General features: G+C 35.1%; 1 protein-coding gene across 3 annotated transcripts in view; it reads right to left on the reverse strand.

Moving 5' to 3' along the window:
- Focad (focadhesin) overlaps positions 1 to 12,874 on the reverse strand; it is a 264,104-nt gene that overhangs the window by 10,189 nt on the left and 241,041 nt on the right. For all 3 annotated transcript variants that reach the window (XM_042692885.1, XM_042692886.1, XM_042692887.1), the window contains 4 exons: positions 7,384 to 7,512; positions 5,281 to 5,396; positions 2,056 to 2,316; positions 1,147 to 1,236 (listed from right to left, as the gene is read on the reverse strand). In XM_042692885.1, coding sequence (XP_042548819.1) covers positions 1,147 to 1,236; positions 2,056 to 2,316; positions 5,281 to 5,396; positions 7,384 to 7,512 — 596 coding nt within the window. The remainder of the gene's footprint in view (positions 1 to 1,146; positions 1,237 to 2,055; positions 2,317 to 5,280; positions 5,397 to 7,383; positions 7,513 to 12,874) is intronic.

The raw sequence follows: 12,874 nt of genomic DNA on the forward strand, positions 1-12,874 counted from the left end.
AAGAAACTTAATGAAGTTCACACCATTAATAAGTTCTAGAGGCCAGTGTGGTACCAGAGTTCATTCTCTTACTACTTTCCTTTACTGCTTTTTTTTAGAACAAGCTAATTTCCAAAGTGCAGCTATTTTAAGTATTCTGCAACAGTGACTCTCAATCTGACAATATACTAGAATTTTTCTGGGGATACTTAGACTATTGGACACCCTAGTGTTGAGTGAGACTTGAAAATTCTCCTAATCAGTTAGTAGGAGCACTGATTCTATTGACCCAGAGACCACACTTTGAGAACCACTGCTGTAGGATGCAGAAATTCAAGGAGCTAACTGAATAGGCAAACCTGACATATAGTGAAATAAACAATGACATGTCCACCAGCTAATAGTGGGGAGGGGTTCATTTTATTAGCTATAGGCAAGATTATATTCAAGTAAGTACGATGACTGGGATGTACTTAAGCTGAAAATTATTCACTAATTAGCTGCGGCGTAAATTTAACAGTGTTTTGTATTTTATTTGTTAAATGTGGAAAGGGGTAGTACTTGTTAATTACTGGTGTCAGGGCTAACAGTCCTTGTTTTTCAATCTACCACCCTTCTGCATTCCAAAGGGATAGTATCAGGTATTAGAAAACTATGTAAGAACAGAACTATTTATTTATGACTTCTATAAACCAGAAAGCTTTTGGTTAGAATATTCCCATTACTAGCTAAGCACCATTGGCTCATGCTCGAAAATCCTAGTTACTCAGGAGACTGAGATATGAGCATTGTGATTCAAAGTTAGCCTGGGCAGAAAGGTCTATAAAACTCATCTCTAATTAACCACCAAAAATCCACAAGTGCCAGCCTTGAGCAAAAGAGTTCAGGGACAGTGCCCAGCCCCTGAATTCAAGTCCCAGTACTGGCTTGGAAAAGAAAACAAGAAAAAAATTGCTCATCCATATATTCATCTATTTAAACATATACTAAGCATCAATCACATTAGTAGGCTGGCCATTAGATTCAACAATGAAATAAGAAGACAACTTCCTAAAATTAACCAGTAACAAATATAAAAACAAGCTTCAGGCAAAAGGATAATGAATCAATTCTTCAATTTGTAATTTCTGCCTCAATAATAAAAAGAAAAGACAGGTGCATTATTACCTTAGTGATATGGACAACTTGATTGGCAGCATCATCCGTCATTTCTGAGAGGCACTTTGCTACACTGATATAGAGCTCAAGATCATTTCTCTGGTAAAGAAAAATCCCAGCATGTCAAATGTAACCCAAAATGAAAATAAGTTGATTCTTAATGTTTTAGCAAATTATTAGGCTTGTTTATCCCTAAGCACAGCAACTCATGTTTTAATTTCAAGCAAACCAAAATATATGCTCAATTTTTATCATTAAAGATCTTTCTTATTTTATTTTCTCATCAAAATTCTACTGTTCTGGGGGGGAGAAGGACTGGGACTGGGGGGGGAAGGGGGGAGGCTGGGAAGGGATGTGAAGGGTAAACAAAGGAGGAGGCTGCAATGCTTGGTAAGAAATGTACGCATTATCCTGCCCATGTAATTGTAACCCCTCTGTACAATATGTTCACAAATAAAATAAAATAAATTAAAAAAAAATTCTACTGTTCTAAGTAGATTATAGGACTTTTTGTAAAATTCAAATTCAGAGGGCTTCTGAGAGAGGAGACAGGATATTAAGTTATTTGATGTAAGTAATATATTGGACAATATGACGAAGGACTCAGTAATAAAGGATAAAGATTTCTGAGCTTGCTCATCTTCTACAGGCATCTGGTAAAAGGCTTAGCAACATTTTTTTGGGGGGAGGGGGTGCAGCACTGGTTAACCTATTTTTAAACTCACTCATAACTTTGGTTCTAAATATTCAACCTCAATTTAGATCTTGGAAGCAAACACACTCCTTGTGCAGAATGTGGTTATTTCTTGCTAGCCTTCCCACCCACATCCTAAAACACACACCTTCTAGCTTTGCCAAAATGACTTTAAAGAGGCCCAAACATAAATTGTTTGGAATGTAAATATTTTTGTTCCTCACCAGAATCTTATTTGGCAGAAGGTCAAAAATTTTTCCAGAAGCTTCAGAGAGCAGATTCCAGAGGTGGTGGGTTGGGCTGGGCAGTTTCATGGCCTGGCTCAGACCCTGTAAGGCACTTGGGCATAACTCAGGATTGCAAAGCGGGGAAGCTGAATTAAAGGCTGCTACCATTAAGTTTTCCACAAAGCCCTGGATCTGTTCATCAGAGATGTGTTTTATCCACAGAGGTACAGATACTAGGAGGTATTTCTTGATATTCAGCTGGATATAAAACAGAAGAGGTCAGATGTAAACAGGTAAATCTGGGTTTGCAGTTGTCAAAACTTCAAGTCATCGCTGAGTGTGAAGGAAGACAGAAATAAAAAGGTCAGATTACTTCCTTTTCCCTCATTTTCTCACAGCCTTATGGCCCAGTGGGTCACTGATGCATGGAAGTTTGGCTGTTGCAATTACTTGTGATTCATACTAACTCTTGTGTATATTGTATCTGCCAATCTATTATTCAGCTGAAACCTTGAGTCTTTTCACAGAAGAGAATAAAATGCTACTTCTGAAAGTAAATGACAAGTGCTATTCAATTTTATAAAAGCCATGTTCTCCAGCAAATAGTTCCTGGAGATAAAAGGCTCACCTGCTAGAAATCAATTACTTAAATGATGCATCTGACAGTATTCATTTTTTTACAAGAAAATACAAGGAAGGAAGGAAGGTAAAATATATGAAGAAATGTCATTCTGGGGTGACCTCTGACCAAGGAACTGTTACAGTTGGGCATATGGACCTGACCAACGCATCTCCAAGTTTGCAAGAGCCAAAAGCTACTTAATTAGTTCTCTTACTTGACATAGACTCAAAGAAGTAAGATTAGTGGGGCAGTAAGTCTAAAAGAAGTAGAATAAAAGATAGTAACATACAACAATTAAATCAGTGACTTTCCAAAAAGATCAATATAGTTGGCATGCATTTTTCAGAATTCATTTTTAAAAAAACATACCATCTCCAATAATTTTATAAGGAAATAAATTAAAAATGGGAAGCAGTTGAGCATAACAAGGAGGATAAAAGCAAACTGATATAGTAAGAGTAGTTGCATACAGTGGGAAAACAGACCAAGGAAATCTGTTGAAATAGTTTTAGAAGGGAGTAAAGGGGAAGAAAAGTGAGCGAGAGGAATGAGATTGACTGGAAAACATTGTATGCATGTATAGAAATGCCAGAATGAATCCCCTCCTTGTATACTTTATATAAACTAATAAAAATATAAACTAAAAAACAATTTGTAAATTTAAAAAGATACAAATGAATCTATGCAACTTCAAATGAAAAGAGTTACTAAGCTCTAACAATGAAATGGAAGGGTTGCTAAAAATGCAATAATGTTTCTGAGGGCAACTACACAGGTTGTTAAGAAACATACCTGACTCAAAAAGAGCTTTAGTATCATAGAGTGTCCTTCCATTTATTAGCTATGCGAACTTTGTTTGGCTACTAATTGTCTGTTTATTACTGTATGAAATAAATTTCTCAGAAGGCAGACATACAAAAATAGCTCATACTATGATTCTATTCTAAAGAATTTCTAATGTTTATATGCAGTTTACATTTATATAAAAGTTCTTCTAAAAAAATAATTGGCTGGGTACTGGTGGCTCATGCCTATAATCCTAGCTACTCAAGAGGCTAAGATCTGAGGAGCAAGGTTCAAACCCATCCTGGGCAGACAAGTCCATGAGACTATTATCTCCAGTAAACTACTCAGAAAAAGCCAGAAGTGATGCTGTGGTTCAAGTTGTAGAGTGTTAGCATTAAGCAAAAGAAGCTCAGGGACTATGCACAGGCCCTGAGTTCAAGCCCCAGGACTGGCAAAAAAGAGAAGAGGAGGAAGAGGAGAGGGAGGGAGGAGGGAGTAAGAAGAGGGAGAGGGAGAAGAAGGAGGAGGAGGAGGAGGAGGAGGACGAGGACGAGGAGAAGAAGACAGGATGTGATTGGTAGCCTGGATCTAAATTTGTGAACAGAGAAACTGATTAAAAATAGGCCTATGTGACCTTGTGTTAAGTGATATTCTTGAAATCAACTAGAAACTTAACAAAGGTAGTAAAGGTAGAAGTTTACACTTAAAATGACCATTTTTAGGGTATATAAATTATAACTCAAAGTATTTTAAAACAAGACCTGGCATAATTGTAGAGATTAAATGTGATCTCTCTAAGTATCCACCAAGTGCTGACAGGTACCAGATATAGAGTAAATGTTCAGTAAGTGGCATCCTAAAGAAGTTATTTGGAACAGACAGGTAAGGTAATAAAAAAAAAGTACACAGAGAGGGCACAAACCTCAATAGCATACATTTTCACTTAGAGAGCATTAGGAGCAGTAGAAAAGGCTGAATGATGAATAGGAACTAAAGCCAAGAGTTTGAAAATGTAAAGGGTTTTGCATGAATTTCAAAATTTAAAGCTAGATTACATGGGGAATTCAATGACAAAGAAAATTTACTTATAATAAATGGATTAACCTCTAAGAAATCCTAGAATGGATTCTTTTTTCTATCTTAGCTTGAAATGTCAAAAGTATGTATTGTGTTAATTTCCTCTTTAAAGTGATAGATCTTCCAATCTACTTTTGAATGCCTGGAAGGTGCTAATCCTTATACTCTTATCACAAATACTATTACTTCTTCCTCATTGCAAGAGGAACATCTAGGAGAGATGACATTCCAGTTCCTCCACCCATGCCCTTCCACCTACTTTCCCCAAGGGGCTCTGAATTGATGCCTATCCAAATCCTATCAAGCTTTCAAGTTCAGCTTAATTGTTGCTTCCTTTGGGAAGGGTAGGGGGTGGAGGAGGAGGGGAAGAGGGATGATATAACTTATAGATGAGTCTTGCCTGTCTCTTAATACTCACTGAAATGTCTATGTATATCATCTCATCAAACAAACCTGGGTTGAAGTAACTTTAGTTATATGAGCTTGAGAAGGAACTTTAGTATCTCTGATCATCAATTACCCTTCTTTTAATAAATGTAGTTAAAGCATGATTGGTAACGGCAATAGAGGGGTTCTAAGTCATATCATTTTTCCAATCTGTTGGCCAGCTACTCTCAATTTCTGTAAATGTCCATTTGTCCACTCTTGATTTGGAGAACACACACCCAAATGGATGCTAATCTCTCCCCAAATAGCTTTGTTCCTCTTGCTGCTCAACTATCTTAATTACTACATACACTCAGACTGTGGATAAGTGGTGGTATCATCCACAGGCCTAGCAGTGCAGCTGCGTTCTGTGATGATTGTGCTTGAGTCACCATAATTTCAAGGCACAGTTGCTGTATCTCTTCTCCTGAAAGAGAAAAAAGGAAAGAAATTTCTGTAATGAAGTTGCTTCTCTGGTTCATTTTAAAACATTAAGGTCCAAAGCAAAGCATTTGCTTGGGCAATTTTTTGCAGCTTTCATTAGAACATTAGTAACTCAAATGGTATTTCAGGAAAAAAAAAGTATTTCAGAAGTTCTGTGAGTGATGGGGCAAAATCTGTGTCCACTGGTACTACTGTCCCAAGTCTTGGGAATAGCAATGACCCTGAATTAGCTAGTCTTATTTCTCTTATACTCTCTGAAGCAATCTGAACACTCAAACACTATAAACACTGAAAATTTCTAGCTAACACTCTTAGTCCCTTTTTTTTCCCTCTTGCCTACCTTATGTTCAGCAGTAAGACACATCTATGTGATTCTGGAATGCATTACAGGTATAGCCATCTTATTTAATGATTAGCTCTTTACAGCAGTCTGAATCCCTTGTGTGGGGGGGCTTATTTTCCCAACCAGACCTTCTCTCTCTCCCCTCCCAAAGGATTTATCTCAAACATGGCTATTTGCAGTTCAGCATACAAAGGCAAGAGAACCGAAGAGCATATTTTACAAATGAAATCTCTGGAAATCCAGGATGGTGACATGGTATCTTACACAGGATTAGGTTCAAATAAAAACATTTTACCAAAAAGTTGTATATAGTCAAAATCATCTTAATTATCTCATAATTTATATATAAATTATTAAATTATTTTATATATTATATGTAAGGAGGTACTATAATATCAGTGATGAAACAGCTATGATCAACCCAGAGATACAATTTTTTTTTGGACATTTTCAGAGCTCTTTTACTTTAGGCTCTCAAAAAATAAGTTTCTTAAACCATATCTTTTATATTTTAATGTTTTTTGCAGACCATGATTACCTATGGATAGGGCTGAGCTTAATTAAGACAGGGGGTATGGAGGTGATAAGGAGAAAGAAGGAGAAGAAAAGATAGAAGGCAAAAAGGAGGGAGGAAAGGAGAGAGAAGAGGAAAGGAGGATACAAAGAGAGAAAACGTATGAACAACAAAGGGCAATTTTTTTTTAAAATCTTAAGGCTAGTTCATATTCACACTTAAAGTTTCCAAGTTATTAATCATCTTTTCATCACTAAAATGAAATGTCTGAAATAAATTAACTTATATAGATTAAAGAGTTACTTGAAACTCTAGTGCATGATCAGGTAACATTCTTGTCCATGCCTGGAGTGATCCTGGTCACTTAGTTTCTTAAGTTTTCCCATGGTAAGAAGCCGTGGGTTTCCAAAATGAAAAATAGTTGACAGATATGGCTAAGACAGTAGAAGACTTCAAGTAATTGGATGGATACTGTCCCTCCTTGAAACAGGAGTCAAAATATGAAATTATATTTGTGTGGAGGTAGTTCCACTCTGAGTAACAGGTTGCTGTGGATGAAGCAGAAGTGTAAAGATGTGCACTCTCTCTGTCTCTCACCACAAACTCTGGTAGGAAGAAGAAAGGCTCCCAATCATATCCACATTCCAACTCCTGGCCCTTCTACATATAGTATATCGCATGGCAGAAGATCTTTGCAATCAGGGATTAAGGTAAAGGATCTTGAGTTTTTTAGATTACTGTGAATTATCGAAGTAGGCCAAATGGGAACAGAAGTTATGAAACATGGATTTATGTGTCAAGGCCTAGGACTTCCATTGCTTATTTTGGAGATGGAGAAAGGGAGTCACATTACAAAGATGTTGGAAAAGAGAAATGGTATCTCTACCAGAGACTCCAGAAAGAAATTCATCTACTACCATGATTTTTGGCTAGAGCCATGTTGGACTTTTGGACTTTGGAACCGTGTGGTAATAAATTAGGTTTATTTTGAGCCAGTAGGTGTGTGGTGATTAGTTCTACCAGTCACTACCAATTACGACACAGAATCTGTTTTTCTACTCAGATTAAATCCTAAAAGTGAAATCTAAAGACCTAAAATCACTTAATATTTACCAAAGTTTAGCCTCATAAGTGGAGAGAGAAGTGCAGCCCAGTTTGCAGGAGGAAACTGGTAGTTTTCTCCAACAGTTGCTATGGGTTTCATCACTACTTTGAGAAGGGAAGGAGGTACAGCCTCAGGACCTGTAATAAGATGGAAAAAAATTAATAATAAAATGCCTTCATAGAAGTATGAAAACAAAAATGCCAACTATTCCTTGTCCTTTCAAAGATTTGGTATCATATCTGTAAATGTGTTTAGTCCTTTAATTTTATGCTCTGAATTGCAAATCCATTTGCAAGAGCCAGTTCCTGCTCCCCTTGTTCTTCTCTCTTTGTCTCTACAACATAGTACCACTATTTTAATTTTATCTTCTTAGAGAGGGGGAGATGACAAAGTTAAAATTGAATAAGCAAGATACTAGAAAGTTTCTATATTAGACTTAAGAAGGAAATAATCATTATACATAAAGACAAGTTAATTGAAGTTATTCAGTCAAAGGATCAGAAAGAAATAAAAGAAGAGGTAAAAATGAACAGAACAAAAGGGTGCCATTAAGCATACTAATTTATGCAAAATGGAAAATCCAGAAGGATAGAAAAAAGGCAAAGAAATATCTGGATAAAAGCAATAACATACTAAATTTGATTTTCATAAAAAAGATATAAATCTATAGTTAAGACATTCAAGAAAACAAAAGATTAAGCCGGGTTACAGTTGCTCACACCTGTAATTCTAGCTACTCAGGATGGTGATTCAAAGCCAGCCAAGGCAGGAAGTCCGTGAAACTCTTATCTACAAATAACCACCAGAAAACCAGAAGTGGCGCTGTGACTCAAGTGGTAGAGCGTGCTCCTTGAGCTGAAGAGCTGAGGGACAGTGCCCAGACCCAGAGTTCAAACCCCACGACTGACAACCCCCCCCCCCCCACCAAAAGAAAAAAAGAAAGAAAGAAGATAAATGTACAGAGGTCCATACTAATACATATTGTAATCAAATTTTCAAAGGATATTAAAAGTGACAAAGGGAAGTGATCTGTCATATATGGAAGGCCTTCTTATTGAACTGGTATATAAGAAAAAAGCTCCTTATCTTGAACTGGGATAACATTAAAGTATTAAAAGGAAAAAAAGAAGCACTCCAAATGTTAAAACCAGAGAAATAATCTTTCAAAATTAGGAAGAAATTAAGATTCCCAGAAAAACAAAGTGGAGAGAATTAGGTACTTGTAGACATGTTCTACAAAAAAATGATAGCTTCAGGTTCAAAATAAAGGAATTCTGTACAACATATAGACAATAATATGAAGACACAAAAAGAATACCTCTGGTAAGTTACATAAATTAAATATTAAAGTCTTTGTTTTGTAACTCCCTTTTCATTTCCTACATGATTTTAAAAGTAAGTATTATGAAGCAATAATTATAAAACTGACAACAGTTACAACTGCATTCACCAAGAAGATTAGCAATTATAACATATATGAATGAAACTACATAGCCCCAAAATACATGAAGCAAACACTGATAAAGAAAGGGATAACCCAACAATAATAGTAATAGACTTCAAAGTTTTTCTGTCAATAATTGACACAGTATCTAAATAGAAGACTAATAAAGACAGAGAAGAACTGTATAACAATATAAAACAGAAATCTAGCAAACATGAAAAAAATACTCCATTAAAAACCACCAGAATACAAGTCAAGGGCATATGAAACATTCTCCAGAACTCATCGCATATGAAAACACAACATAAGTTACAACAAATGTAAAAGTCTAAAAAAATCAATTAAAGAATTTTGATTAACAAGAATAGAATGAAACTAAAAATTGGTAACAGATTTCCAGGAAAACTAGAGCTATCACAAATATATGGGTAGCCAAAATCATTCACTTAACTAGTAAATGAAAGAAGAAATCACACAAAAATTAGAAACATTTTGAAATAAATTAAAATACAAAATATCAAAACCGATGAAATGCACCAAAAGCAGTTCTCATGATTTATTGAAATTAAAAGCCTAATTTTAAAAAAGTATAAGAACTGAAACCAGTCAACTAACTATACCTCAAGAAATTAAGAAAAGGGCAAATGCACCTAGAATTAGTAGAGGAAAAGAAATAACAAAAATTTTAGTTGAGGTAAGTCAAAATGGAACAGAAAAATAATGAAACAAACCCTAAATTTGGATGACAGAAAAGACTAAAAATTGACACATTTGTAACTTACAAAAAAGAGCAGAGAGAAGACGTAGATGAAATTAGAAATTCAAATGGAGATATTTGCACTGGTCTTATAGTAATGAAAATTGTTACGAGTACACTATGAAAAACTGTTAGATAATTTAGATTAATTATTAGATAATAATATGTTAGATAATCTGGATTAAATAGAAAATTCCCACATAACTCACCAAAATTGAATCAGGAATAAATGAAAATACGAACAGTCCTAAGATAACTAAAAAGATTAAATCAACAATGAAAGCTTTTCCTCTGTATCAGAAATAAGACAGAATGTTCATTGACAGCACTTTGTACAGAATGTTCTAGCCATAACCATCAGAAAATAAAAAAAGGTACTCAGATTGAAAAGGTAGAAGTACACTATGTTTACAGATGACATGATTCCATACATTGAAAAACCAACAAAATCTTAAAAAAAACCATTAATACATCTAAAAAAGAAAGTTTCAGTGCATAAGGTTAAAATGAAAAAAATTAGCTTATTTCTACACTCCATCAATAAATAACATGAAAAGCAAATTAAGAAAAGAAATTAGAAACAATTGCAAGAAAGAAAAAACATCTGAATCCTTATCTTGGGGTTCATTTCACCTAACATCAACTTACCTGACTGTTTCTGCTTGTCTTAGACATATACTAGTAATTGCAAATAAGGGAAACCATGAGACCTATGTTTCTTTGGGCCTGGCTTACTTCACTTAATATAATTTTTTCCAAGTCTTCCCATTTCCTAACAAATGGGGCAATGTCATTCTTTCTGATGGAGGCATAGAATTCCATTGTGTATATATACCACATTTTCTTGATCCATTCATCTACTAAGGAGAAGGGAAAAAACAAATTGTTTAAATAGGGATACAGGTAGGCCCATTGCAACCATGAGATGTATAAGATGTTATGTCGAAAAACGAACTTTACAACTTTGGGCGGGGGAGGGTTGGAGGGGGCAGGGGGAAATGGGATGGGAAGGGGAAACAAAGGAGGAGGCAACAATGCTTGATAGAAAATGTACTCATTATCTTGCCCATGTAATTGTAACCTCTTTGTACGGTATTTTCACAATAAAAAAAATAGAAGAAAAAAAAAAGAAATTAGAAGTAATAAGCACTAAAAATTTAAATATCAGAGAATAAATTAAGGCAAAATGAAAGAGTATTTGAAGAGTATAAAATATTATTTAGAGAAATTAAAGAACTGAAGTAAATGGAAAGATATCTCATGGTCACAGACTGGAATACTTAATATTATTAAGGTAACAACAATACTCAAAGGAATCTAAAGATTCAATATAATCGCTATCAAATTTCCATCATTTTTTTGTCAGAAGTAGAAAATTAATAATTTAATTATTATGGAATTTCAGGGCCCTCAAATAGCTAATACAAACTTGGTAATGAAAAAGTTGAAGAATTTATATGTACCAATTTCAAAACTTATTACAGAAGTACAGTAATCTAAACAATGTGAAATTGGCACATAGAAAGACAGACATACAGCAGTAGAACAGAATTGAGAGTCTAGAAATAAAGTTGTATGTTTAAAGTAAATTGATTTTTGAAGTGGTGCCAATACTACTCAATGAGGGAAGGAATTGTCTCTGCAGTAAATGGTCCTGAAACTACATTCATATGCAAACCAATGATTTTGGCACCTATATATAAAGATTAACTCTGAATAGTTAGAAACCTAATATTAAAGCTAAAGAAAAAAGTTCTTACAGGAAACATAGGAGTGCATCTTGATCTTAAGATTTGGCAATGTATTCTAAGATATGCCAATAAAACATGATTGACAAAAGAGAAACATAAACTACACTCCATTAAGATGCAAAAGCTTCATACAACTAAGAATATTGTCCGGAAAATAAAAAGACAACTTAAGCAGGAAATTTTGCAAGTCAAAGATCTGAATCTAGTTAGGTGCTGATGGCTCATCCCTATAATCCTAGCCATTCTGGAAGCTGACAATTAAGGATCACAGTTCGAAGCCAGTTGGGACAGAAAAAAATCATCTCCAATTAACCAGCAATATACCAGAGGTAAAGGTGTGGCTCAAGTGGTAGAGCAGCAGCCTTGAATAAAATGCCAGCAAGAGAGTGCGGCCCAAGTTCAACCACCATACCAACACACACACACACACACACACACACACACACACACACACACACACACACACACACACACACACACACACACACACACACACACACACACGAGATCTGAATCTAGTATCCAGAGTATACAAAAACATCAAAAGATAACCTACTAGTTTTTCAGGGATAAATGATTTGGAAATTATTTCTCCAAAGAAAAGAGTATAATATGATGGTACTGGCCATCAAGAAGCAGGATATGGTGGTGCACAGTCCCAGCACTGAAAAAGAAGGCTAAAGTAAGAGGATTCAAAATTTGAGGTCAGCCTATACTGCATATCAAGTTCAAAGCCAGCCTAGGCTACAGAATGAGACCAGGTCTCTCAACTTCAAATTAAAATATGACCATCCAACAAAGATATGAGAAGATGTTCAACATCATTACCTATAAGAAAAATACAAAGCGACATTAGACTCTATTTCACATGGCAATACTATAACAATACAATGAAAAATAGTTGGCAAGGATTTGTGAAAATCAGAATCCTTACATACTGGGAACATAAATATAAAACAGTATAGCCACTTCATTGAAATTTGGCAGTTTTTCAAAAGGTTAAAAGGAATTTCCATGTGATCCCAATCTCACAAACAAACACAGGCACACACACTCGAACTGAAATCAGGAGTTTAAATAAAACACGAACACAGCTATTCACAACAATACTATTTGTAATAGCCAGAAGGTATAAACAACCCTGATGTCCATTATATGATTAATAGAAAAGAGAAGCATACAATGGATTATTATTATTCAGCTATACGAGAAGGAATGAAGAGATGAACCTTGTAAACAGCATGCTAAGGGAAAAGAAACATCTGATACAAGTCTATCAAAGTGAAGCACAGAAAAAGCAAACCCATAGAAATAAACATGAGTATTGTTAGTAAGGGCTAGCAGAAGGTGGGGGGCAACTTATCAATGGAATCCAGGTTTCCCTTTGAGATGATGAAAATATTGGGACAATATATTGGAGCCTGGTATCCTGGTATTCCTCATCCTGGATTTCCAAAGAACTGGGAATAGAATTTCTGTTCTTGGATTCTGGTAATCTTAGCAATAAATGTTTCCTTTTGATTAGTTTAATTAAGTTATTGCTTTCT

The sequence above is a fragment of the Dipodomys spectabilis genome, unplaced genomic scaffold, assembly GCF_019054845.1.
Source record: "Dipodomys spectabilis isolate Male_0828 unplaced genomic scaffold, ASM1905484v1 ptg000158l, whole genome shotgun sequence".
Classification (NCBI taxonomy): domain Eukaryota; kingdom Metazoa; phylum Chordata; class Mammalia; order Rodentia; family Heteromyidae; genus Dipodomys; species Dipodomys spectabilis.